Raw genomic sequence first — 12,417 nt, 5'->3', positions numbered from 1 at the left:
AAAAAACAGACATGGCCTAGAAGACTACAGTGTCACCTTCCTTTGGTTTTGGATAGTTAATTGCATTACACTACACCTGGCTGCCTATTGATGAAATCAGGAGTTTCGTTGGGACTTATGGGCCGAATTATGTATCTTTTTTTCCTGAGTTGGGCATAGATGCTCTGCAGGTCACCCTGGGCTTTTAAGGCTCACTCCAGGGATACCCAGGAGTCTAGGACTTCCCCCTGGACCCAAACGACCTTTTGTTTTTAAATAGTGCTCTTTTGAGGTACCTAGGACATGACAACTGGTTTAGCATCTATAAAAAATTTTCAGGGATTTAGGGCTTAAAATGTTGGTGCCGGAAGGGACCTCGGCAAAACCATCATCTGTCTTATTTGAAAAATGAGGGATCTAGAAGGAAGTAGTGAGGTCTCGTCCCAAGTGGAGCTGCAAAGGACCTGGTTCCAGACTTAGCCGTCCTTTCTCTGAGCTCCATCACCACACACACGTGCATCATCTTATGAACCAGTGAGAGAGGGACGGAAGTTTAAAAAGCCTTTAAACAGCTTAGAGAAAGTCGCTTTCAACAAGTATTACTTTTTTTTTGTAATTAACATGAGATAAGGTCTTAAGAGACTCAAATTTTTACCTTGGGCTATGAGCGAACTATTAGCTTAAAAGCGACCGCATGACTTTCTCTTCAACACCACATTCAACAATGATCGGTGTTATCGGGTGTCCTGATCTTTCTTTAGGGAGAGCTATGATGAAGACTGCAAAGGAAGTGCCATACTCGAGCGGCCTTAATATTTGATTTAGAAAAATGATGGCAAGTCAGTGCACCTGCAGCACCGCCGGGCGCCGCCACCATCTCGAGGGCTCACCTGCAACCGGACCGCGTGCTCGTGTTTCCGCTTCATGTCGTTGATGTGCCAGGCCACGCGCTGCATCGTGTCTATAGCATCGAGCACCACATCATAGCCTTCTGTGTCCTTGTCAAGGTGATTTTCTATTTCCTTAGAAAGAAAAAACCCAAAACTAGTTATTTTCATTTTTTCCCTCATAGAGTCAATGAAACAGATGGCACATCTATGATTAGTTCCTCATATTTTAGTTTTGATTATTTATTTATACATTATCCCTTAAGATTTTGAGATAATTTGCCAGAAATACCTGTTACAAAAATGGTAAGATAGGAATTAAAACGGGGGTAGGAAAAATAGAAGTAGATGAGAATTTCGTGACAGGGAGGATAAAACAAAACATGTATGCAGGCCATTAAGTCTCACAGAGATATTATAGTTATTATAATAGATATGACAGTTGATATTATAGTTGGAGTTTTCTGAGCTTCCTGGTGGTCAATGTGATATAGTTCTCACTCTTACACAAAGAAAACATAATTATTTTTCTCCCAGAGCAAGTAAAATGTCTTGCACAGGACTTAATACGTAACAGACTCAAAAATATAATGGACATTAGCTTTAAAAAATACTTCCACGACATGTTCACTTTCATGTAGTTATGGATTTAAAGCCCAAACGAAGTTCACTAAAGACAATGCTTCAGCATGTTGAGGAAGACTCCCTGGCACTTGGCACCAGAGTTCCACAGTCTCAGACAGCTGAGGAAGGTACACGATCTCTGTCCTAATTCTTTCCACTAGATAAGACACGTGTCCCTAGAATCCTCAAGAGTGTAATAAGGACAGGGACCATTGCATAGTTCCTTTAATCCTTTATCTTCTCAGAAGGGCTCGCCAGAGAGCTGGGTGGTCAATAAATGCTTATTAAATTGAAGCGATATCTTCTTAAAACAAAAACAACAATAACCCTACATAAATGTATAAAACAGTAAGAAGATATAGTCAGAACATGTCCGTGACATTTATCATGCATGTTCATTAAGCTAAAGGATGGAGGTTTAATCTTATGGTATAACTCATGAAGATTAGCTCCATTATTTTACAATCATACTTCAAAAATCTTTGTTTACTTTTGCTGAGTATTCAAGTTTTCCGTCTAGCTGGAAACTGGAAAGGAATTTACATTTTGTATCCACACTCAGACTCAGCCATTAGAAAGGTCCTATGAAACTGCACCACCAAACTATCATCTCCCTGGTAAGCTGGAGATCAACAGCGAGTTAAAAAGCAGCAATTCCTTCTTTTAATGTAAGAGGCAATCCTGTTCATTGACCAGCAGACTCAGGAGGACAGAGTGTACGCTTGTGGGGATCTCCATGGACGGCCACACAACTTTAAAGTGATGTGAATGACAAAGAAGGAACACTCTCAATAAACTATAAAAGCAAAAATACCTCAAAGGTAGCCAAAAGTTAGTGTTCAATTAATCTAACCTTTGTTCTCCCCTGTTTTCTTCATTATCAGCTGTTATAGACTGAATGTTTGCATCTCTCTCAAGATTCATATGTTGAAATCCTAACCCTTGATGTACTGGTCTTTGGGTGGTGATTTGGTCATTAGGGTGGAGCCCTTATGGGGTCAGCGCTCTTATAAAAGACATCCCAGAGAGCGCTCATGCATCTTTACTCCATGTAAGGAAACTAGATGTCAGCCATCTGCAACCCAGCCGTCTGCAACCCAGCCGTCTGAAGGGGCTCTCACCAGAACTCAACCCTGCTGGCACCCTGATCTCAGGCTTTCGGTCTCCAAAAATGTGAGAAATAAATGTTTTTACTTAAGCCACCAAGTCTATGGTACTTTGTTCTAAAGCCAGACCTGACTAAGACATTAGCTCTTAATTTAGACAGTAAGGGTTGATTTCCTTATCGATTAATTTTTTTTGTAAGGATCTTAGCTTGTTATAGTTGACATACTTTTATAACTGAGATCTTGGACTTTTCTTTTGATTGACAGATACCTTACTGTCTAGAAGGCCATGCTTAGAGCTTACTGGGACACACTAGTCTTCGATGCCATGTCTGCAGAGTCCAGCAGAGATCTACCCTGAGACAGGTTTTACTTAGTTAAGAATTATTTGACATTGATTTAGCAAATTAATCTCACTAATCTAAGAGGTCATTAGTATCAATGTGACAATTAAAGTAATATCTCTGATGTGGCTTCACAGTATACAAGAGTCTCCAAAGATGAGCCAGCCACCCAGGCAAACAGGCAAAGCTGAGAAAATTCTGATACAGTCGAACCATTTAAGAGTTCTTAAATTTTTAAATGTGTGAACTGAGCAATCGTGGAATGCTTGTCCAAGATAGAAACCTGAAATCATTTTTAAAAAGATATATATAAATTGCAGGCATGTTGATATGGAGAGGAGCTCTGGATTAAGATCTCTTTAAGATTTTAATGTAGGAAAAAAATAATAAAATACAAATAATAGCTTATTTTTATTGACTGTCCGTGGGCCATAGTGAACATGGGCGATTTACAGGATTTGAACTCAGGCAGCCTTGCCCCAGACCCCAGCTCCTGTCTTGTGCTATACTGCCTCATGTTGTACAAACAACCCTATCCTACCTACAGGATAAAAATTACTTTCCGCAAAACATTTTCTCTCATTTTTATCAACTTCCTTAGATGATAAGAAATGAGGATGTGAGTGCTACGTCTACTTTTGTTTCTGAAGCCACCTCGAATTCTGTCCAGAGGACGGGAAATGATAGGAAGGAAAGACACCCTGCGGCGACGCTAGATCATTCATCACGCTGCCCACCTGTCTTCTCCCCTTTCGGCCCCTTCTCTTTGCGCTCACAAAAGCCCATCTATGACAAATTGCTCGCTCTCTCTCTCAACTGCCTACTGAATCCGAGCTCACGGAAATAAAACAAAACGTAAGAAACCTGTTTTTCATTAAGATGATAGCTCCCTGCCTGAAACTCACTGCCCAGAGTGAGATGCTCCTGAGCCCTCTCAGAATCAGAGCGAAAATGAATCTTTTTTACTTGGCTGTTGTCAATGGGCTGCGGGCCTGGAATATAAATATCTCTAATTCCTCAAAGCAGATTAGTCAGTTATAAAGTATGAGTTTGGAAAATGTTTCCATATGTCCCCAGCCTTTTCTGCTATTTTCCCCCCTTAACTTAATATATACTCACAAAATCCCCATTCCCTGGAAAGAACTCAAGCACAGACAGAAACTTACATGCAAAAGAAGGTGATACTTGAGAATCCGCTGAACTGGTTTCAAGAGATAAGACCCCAGAGGCAGTGAGTGTTTCAAAGTTTCCTGACGTTCCCTGAAGAATTTGGCCAGTGTCTTGTTCCTCATGCACTCTGTTAGCACAGCCACCGATCTGCAAGAGGGATAAATATTTTTATCTAAATTGCAATGCTTAAGATGGGTCTTCAAGCTTTAAATGCCGGTGTATGAGGAAATGCCCTAAAACAGGTAGGAAAGCAACAGAGCTATAGCTAGATGAGAAGGCCTCTGGGCGAGTTAGTCGAAGGTCTTTCTCTGGGTAGGTGAATTAGAAAAACTCCAACGGTGATGGTAGCGCACGGACACGTGGCTCGGCAAAGGGGATTTCCGCTGGCTGTGCGCCCCATCTCGGTGTCTCTGTGCAGTGCTCAAAATGCACATCTGTACTCAGTTTTCACAGGTTAGATTGCAAGGAGGGGGCACCTTCGTACTAAGAAAAAGGAGCTCCTTCTTCTCAGGAGATCCAGCCTCATGCTGGACACTGTCGCCCCTCCTGCTGGCTGTCTTTGTATCACACACAAATCACCTGGCTTTACGTAAGTGCTGGTCTTTGGAGACCTTGCCCCACGGGTCGAATTCCCTTGGAGAATCTTTGAACAGATTCCCCTTTTCACCCCCAAGTGGCTCTGCTCATTCTGAAGACAGCTTCTGAGGAGCTGGATAATCTTGCTCCTAAGTAACGTGTCTCGATGAGTGTATTAGAAAAGTGGGTCAGAATCTCTTCTCCATCCCAGCTCCCCCAAAGGCAATAAGAGTGGCCCCCAAGCATCTTAGGGGGATGGTTCAAACAATGCTCATACCCTATACGTGAAGCGAACTAGCGGGCTGTGTAGTCACAAACAAATTAAAATCGTATGCTCTCATAACTTAGAAGAAAGCAGGTGGGAGTGAGTAATTTCTCAAGTTGCTAATATGTTGTCAGGATTAATTGAGAAAATCAGAGCCAAACAACAAAATAATACTTCTGGGAAGGAAGCGAAATGCAAATTTCCTAATTAAGCTATTAGAGTCTCCTTCGAGCTCATCTGCTGTGAGAACTATCTAATCAAACAGGTTTATTTCCCCACTAAGTTGACATTTCAAAACTTTCTTTCATCAAGTCACCGAGGACATTTTGCAAGGTTCCTTAGGGTCAGGATCAGCTGCTCAGCAGCCCTCAACCATCCGAAGGCTGGAACCCTTGGCCAAGAACAAGACACTTGCAACAATGCTGAGCTCACCGAACTCCAGATTCGGGGCAGAGGGAGACATCCAAGGACAAGGACCTGATGGAGTCTGGGCCCTTCCCTGCCAGACAGAGGGAGGCCTTGCGCCTCTTCACAGCGAGATCACTAGGGCGTGCCTGGTATGAAGAAGGTGGACATCTGTCAAGGTGTGCCAGCGACATTTAATATCACCGGCCTGGATCCCAAGGGAGAAGGAATGTTGTCAGATGCGCTGAAACGCCTGGCATTCAGACAGGGGTGAGGAAACCCCAAGCCTCAGAGAGCAAACTGACTGGGAGGACAAGAGGACAAGAGAATAAGTTTTTCTACGACTAGGAAAACCGCACAACTGGGCAAGAACTGGACGTACCTGCTTCACTGAGAACGCCATTTGAGCCTCCCTCTACTAAGACGTTTCTTTCCTTCAAGTCAGACTCAAAATAAAAACCACTTTCTCCAGGAAACTGTCTTTAACTCTCCTCGGCGGGAATTACTACTCCTTTATCTCACAATGTGTCCTTTGCTTCTATGACACATTACTGAGGTTGTACTACATTAATTTGTATTTATTGATTTGATGTTCCCTAACTCACTATGCTGCTTTTACATTCAGTTGAGTTTTGATGCTCAAAAGAATATAAACAGCTAGAAGGCAAGGGATATCATTCCTAAATGTTCCTATTTTCTACCAAAAGACACCAAGCTTTGAATCATGTTCCGTGCATGGCAGGCTCTTAAAAATGTTCTTGAACAAATGATTCTGCCTTTCCCCTGGCCCTGAAGGAAGAAGCCTACTATATGAAAAGCTGCCTGTATTTCCTATTCTCCTTTCTTATTACTGAGTTAGAAAAATCTTAATGTAAACTACCAAAATTGTAAATTCAGAAGTTCTTTCTTCAAATGACATGTTGACAATGAAAATCATTCAGATATCATCTCCCGATAAGCCCCTCTAGTGCCTCAGAGCCCATCGCTGGGTCCAGAACGTTGTTGAGTCTTCCCAGTTTGAATGATTTTTCCTTTCCCTCAGGAAGAAGTTCTGAGGAGACGCTGATTCTGCGATTTCTCTGAAACAGGCTGTGGTGCAATGCCACGGCTTTCAGTGTAAGGACCGCGGATTTATTTGGGACGTCCTACAATTTCCTGATCTCCTCAGCATAGATGTCGAAAACTTTAGGACATTGCTTCAGTGGAATTGTGTAAACTGTGGGTGCGTCTACAGATATGCGTGTGGTGATAAGTGTACTAATCTGCCCGTTGGTTTTTGTTTTGTTTTTAGGGAAATCTGGGAAAAGCATGGCCACCCACCAAATAAATCACCACAGCCTGATATGCTGACCGATATCTAGAGGAGGAGACTAAAATCCTCCAGTGGAAAGTGTCTCGCCATCAAGAAGTCTGGGTCTCGGGCTTCATGCCTTTTCATCCACACTGGTTTTCTAGGGCCACTCCTGGGCAGGGGGCCCATCTGTTGTTCCTTATTGCAGTAGCATCAGGGGCTCAGCCTGCTGGCTCCTCTTCCAGGTAGGTTCCACCACCTGCTTGATCCTCAGGGCTGTGTCTCTACCGAGGCTGGATGCAGAGCACTTAAAATGCTCCCTGGCTGGTCGCTGGGATAACAACTCAAGTCCTGCCGATCATGTGGGAAAACTATAGTCAAAAGGCATGGGGGATGCTGGGGGTGGAATCGCCCAGCTTCGGAAGCCTTACAAGGATGTAGTAGCACGAGGTCTGAGGTTGCAGAATCCTAGCAGGATCGCTCAGGAGCTATGTGACCCTTATAAAATCAATAAGCCTCATTCCTGGAGCCTCATTACTTCATCCACATGACGAGGATGGACCACATGACAGATGATGGTGAACTAACACTGGCTGAGAACCTATCACGTGCCCAGCGCTGTGATGGCTGCTCTGCTTTTCCTTAATCCCTCGATATTTCTGGATTGCTGGGAAAGTGACATTCAACAACATTTTGTATTTACAGCATCTAACACAGTGATTGGGAATCAATAAGTGCTCAGTAAATGTCTTTTGCACAAAGAAGAAATTTCAGCAGTATGACTCACGGTCTTAGGCCTGACTCCTTCACTGAAATGGTCAATATATTGTCCAGGGGGTGCTTCTTAAACTGCTCCCCTCGCCCCCCGCTAGCACCCCCAGTGTAAGAAACACTGAAGCTAAGATCCAGGAGAGATCACGAGCCCTCTCTCACCTAAGCTTTCCTTTCTCTGAACTCCATAAAACTTAAAACAGTTCATAGAACTTATATAGCAAAAATACAACATATTTTCTCTCCAGCTAGATTATAGAAACTCATTAGCAGTGCTTTCCATATTTTTAAAGACATGGCACAAATACAAAAGGGTTAATAGACCAGACTTCTAGGCAGACACACCAGTTTACTTAGTTTTCCATGGAAGGACACCTAACCATCTTTTGGGTCTCCTTTAAGGTCTCTCAAGATTTTCCCCTCCACTGGCTGTGACAGGAGCCCCAAAGCCCGAATGGATCAATACCTGGTACCCCTGTAATCGTTCTCAGAATGTTTTCCCATTTCCCCACAGCAGTCAGCACAGGGGAGCACATAACGCCTCATATCAACATATATTAAACCGAATGACTTGAAACAACATGAACGTGAACAAAAGTGCTCTGAACACTCAGAGTGCGTATCGTACCTTGGGTAGTTAGTGCAATACTGGGTGTAAATGTGGAACTCTTCGCTCTGCAAGGAAACAAAAGAGACTTTTATAGGCAAAAAAGCAGAAACATCAGTGTCCATTTCAAAACAATAAGAAGAAACAGCATTCACGCCTCTAAATTTGTTTCTATGATCACATGGGCCTGTCTCCTGAGCCCCTGTGGCAATCATCTGTGCCTTTTTATCTACCTGGGATCCACATGCACTTGAACTCATTTGAGTTCAATAAACACTTATTGAACATCTGCTGTGTTAGGTGAATCTGTAGGGAAATAGGCAGAGGAAGAAAATAAGGTTTCTGCCCAGGTGCTCACAGTCCTCCAATGGATTTGCAGTGTGGGAGAGAAATGTGAGTAGATAATTTAACGATCACGTGGTAAGAACATATTGGAAGTATATGCGGGGCATGAGAAAGCTGCGACATGCTTTCAAGCTCCTGTGCATGCAGTTACCTCTGCCCACTATCCCCTCCACCTTTTTCACTGGAGAGCCATAATATATCCTTCGACATTGAACTTAGGCTTGACTTCCTCCAAGAGGCCTTCCCTGAGCTCTCAGGCCGAGTCAAATGTTCCAACTCTGGGCTTCACAACACCCAATACTCATCTCTCTTGTCACATGCACCAAATGATAGTGACATTTTCTGTGTATCTGTCTGTCTTCTAGTTTAGCTGGAGTTCCAGTAGGACAAAGACCATATTATGTTCACCTGGTCCATAATATTTGTTAAACTACCGAATCCCCTTCTCTCCTATTATGTTGAAAATTATTTGAGGGCAGGATCCAAGTCTACTCACCTGTGCGCACCTAGCATGGCAGCAATGCTTCAAATGCAATAAATGTGGGGTTCTCGCCTTTCCCCACAACCATATTCCCAGCTCCCTAGTATCTCTTAGTCTTTCAGATGACTAATCATATGATCAAACATTGGGAAATATTAATACTTTTTTCTCTTAAGGGATAATTTTTTAAAAAGGTAAAACCATGACTTCCATGCAAATATAACATAAACACTGTCAAAAATTTTATTTAACCTCTTAATTAATGAGGAAAGCAGTAAAATCTTATGACTGGATCAAAGAAGAAGTAAAACTATTGCACTTAGGTCAGTGGGGAATGCTGAAATGAATTTACAAATGTCGCAAAACTGGCTTTTTCCAAAAAAGATGGGCGGGTAAAGAAGTCAATTTTCTCTCTATGGGACAGTATTCATTTCCATGTCTGTGGTCAAGATCACTTACTGTACCTTACTATCAATTATCTACAATTTACAAAGTTGTAAGCTAGTTCCAGGACAGTGAAAGGTGCAGAGACCCCATTGAGTCATGTAATTTAGAAGGGAAAATTGGAAAATACTGAAGGCTTTCTAGTTCTATTCCCAGTAATCTTTTTGGCCGATTTCAAAGTCCTTGACAATTTTTCCCTAGACTGCCAAGAGAAAGAAGTATGCAGATGGGTGGGTGAGGTGGCAGAGGTTAGGTTTTTAAAATTCCGATTGTAAAACTCTCAGTCAGAATAAACAACTCAAGGCCAATGAATGACTAGCTCTTGTAAACTCTAAAATGGTATTACATTTTGAAAAAGAGCCACAGACTATTTTGGTGTGTTTCACAATCTGCTCTTTCTGACTTTTTACTTCCTTTTACTTTTTAAACCGCTTCATGCTGGATTCACATGTGACTCCCAGATAGTGCCTTTTAATTTATGTTTTGGAACTGTAAAGCTTTAATTAACTTTTTTTCTGATTTAAAAGGAATTTCTATGTAGAATCCTTTCTGTTAAACTCAACTAGGATGAATTTTTTTTTTATTATAGAAAGTTTCAAGCACATATAAAAGCACAGAGGATGCTATGATGAGTCCCCAAGTAGCCATCACCCAATCTGAATATCATTAACTCTTTGTGTCCACCTATTCCCCTGCCTCCCCACCACTGTGAAGCAAATTCTAGACATGTCATTCCACTTGCAAATACTTTCGTATATATCTCTGATACAAGGACTTTAAAAGGTAGCATCATTTCGATGCCATTATCATATTTAAATAATTCCATAAAATCATGAAAGGTCATCAGTCACTGTTCATATCTATTTTCTTAATTTTCTTTCCTTTCTTTTATAATTTGCCTGTTTGATTTGGAATCCAAATGATGTCTACACCCAGCCACTGGTTGCTAACTCTTAAATCTCTTTTAATCTGTAAGTTCCCCCTCTATCTTCTTCTCCCCTGCAACTTAGTTTTTGAAGAAACGAGATGGTTTGTCCTGTAGAGTTTCCCCCAGTTTCAATTTTGCTGATTATATCCCTATGATTTCCTTTACTATGGTCCCTTGTCCCCTGCACCCATTGTGGTTTAATAGGGGCTTGATCACATTTAGGTTCCATAATTTGTCACAAATATATCATAAGTTGTATTGGATTTCCATCAGGAGGCACGTTGGCTGGTTGTCTCTCTCTTTGCGATGCTAATAACCATTGGTGATTATATTCTAGATCTATTCATTCATCGTGGGTTGCAAAATGGTGGTATTTCTAACTCTACTATTCCTTCTTCATTTATTACTAGAATTTCTTCACTTCTTCATTAAAATTTTTCCAAAAAAAAGAACTTCCTTATCGTAACTATTTGTTACCCCGCAGTCTGTGGTTTGCATGAGAAAGGCAGGATATACACTCAATTCTTTTCAGTTTTCAAAATAATGCATTGTTTCTTTAGCGCTCTGCAAAGCGCTTGGCTTTTTATTTATGGTTTTTTAAAAAAATTTATTTAATTTATTTTATTTCATTTTTAACATTTTATTTTTTTATTTTTCCCCCTTCCCCAGGGCTTGGCTTTTTAAATATCATGATGAATTCACGAATATAAACACAGTTAACGATTTTCAGGATTTTGAGTGAATTATCTCTGTCGATACTCAGAGGGATCCATCCTTGACCACTAGGAGCCTCTCCCTGAGCATTCGTGACCTGACCTACAGCTTCTGGGAACTTCCTCGTTTTCTAGTGTGACAATGTGCTCCAGACCATCCTGTGCATTTCCTTCCCATGCTCATTTTTCACGCAATCTTGGTTCCTTTTGGTAGGAAGTAGTATTTGGAAATCACGATCTGAGCATTAGGGATGTTCTTGCCACTCAGTTAATTATTATTTCTAGGCCTTTTCAGTGGACAGAGTTAGGTGTTTTTTAAAGATAAAACACATCCCTTAGTTCATATGAATTTAAATGTAGATATATATCCTCACTCATTTCTAGATATATAAAAACAAGTTATACCAGTGATTTGCAAACTCGAGTGTGTTTCAGAATCACCTGGAGGGCTTGTTAAAACACAGATATTGGGTTGTACCCCAGAGTCTCTGATTTAGCAGGTCTGAGGTGGGGCCCTAGAATTTGCGTTCTAACAATTCCTAGATTCTGCTGGTCCAGGGACCACACTTTGAGAATTACAGTGCCATAAACACTTTTATCAACTCCCCCTGCCCTGCCCTGCCCCTCCCTAGTAGTACTATTTATTCTTCATTTGCTTTTATTGCTTCATAATACTATGTGAATATACTATGGTTCATTCAACCAGCTCCTTGTTTATGAACATTTGGGCTATTTCTATATATTGTATATTTCTAAACATGTATTTGTTTGTATACTATACATAATATTCCATATTTTATATACATGTATATAGTAACAATTATTACTGCAAAGAATTTTGACACTGTATCTTTGGAGTAGATATTTGGAAGTCGAATTGCTGGATTAAAGGGTGAATTCAGATGCAACTGCACTAGATGTAGCCAGATTTCCTTCCACAGGCTCTGGGCCATTTTGTTTTCCCGTAACTACGGGAGTGCTGTTTCTCCATGGCTTCACCAATTTAGTAAGCTGCCAAATTTTCAAGCATAGTACTTTTTTTTTTAGTAAAAAAAAAATCGATATGAGTTGTCAACTTCTAAAAGTTAGAAGATAAAAATATCTTGATTTCTGGCTTCTCCTGAAAAAGTACCAGATCCACTGGCCCTGGGCCCACAGGTTCACATGACACTTATATCCCCAGAAGATCAGGCAATACCTAAATGTCTACAACCTCCACCTGGGCCTGTTCATGCACGGCATTCATCCGTTTAGCTCCTGAAGGCACTGGAGTATCCAGCCCTGGCTCCGTGGACAAGAAAAGTAAAATGATTTGCCCGAGGTCTTCCTGTAAATTAGTGTCAGACTGGAGCCTTTCTCTGGGTTTGCTCACACATTCTGTTTCTTGCTTCTTCCTTCCTGCTTCTGGCCACACTCAACCTGGGACTGGCCACTATCAGGCTGACTTTCCTCAGATTTTGAGAAGTTTAAGATCATTTGAA

The 12,417-nt window shown here is 41.4% G+C and overlaps 1 protein-coding gene across 1 annotated transcript in view; it reads right to left on the bottom strand.

The window, feature by feature from the left end:
• PLEKHG1 (pleckstrin homology and RhoGEF domain containing G1) overlaps positions 1–12,417 on the bottom strand; it is a 93,993-nt gene that overhangs the window by 27,619 nt on the left and 53,957 nt on the right. Inside the window, exons 5-7 of the mRNA XM_011362687.2 lie at positions 8,047–8,093; positions 4,107–4,257; positions 870–1,001 (exon numbers count right to left, since the gene is read on the bottom strand). Of these exons, the coding sequence (XP_011360989.2) occupies positions 870–1,001; positions 4,107–4,257; positions 8,047–8,093 (330 nt within the window). The remainder of the gene's footprint in view (positions 1–869; positions 1,002–4,106; positions 4,258–8,046; positions 8,094–12,417) is intronic.

Source organism: Pteropus vampyrus, unplaced genomic scaffold (genome assembly GCF_000151845.1).
Source record: "Pteropus vampyrus isolate Shadow unplaced genomic scaffold, Pvam_2.0 Scaffold78, whole genome shotgun sequence".
Lineage (NCBI taxonomy): Eukaryota > Metazoa > Chordata > Mammalia > Chiroptera > Pteropodidae > Pteropus > Pteropus vampyrus.
This window is presented reverse-complemented; position numbering and strand designations above follow the sequence as displayed.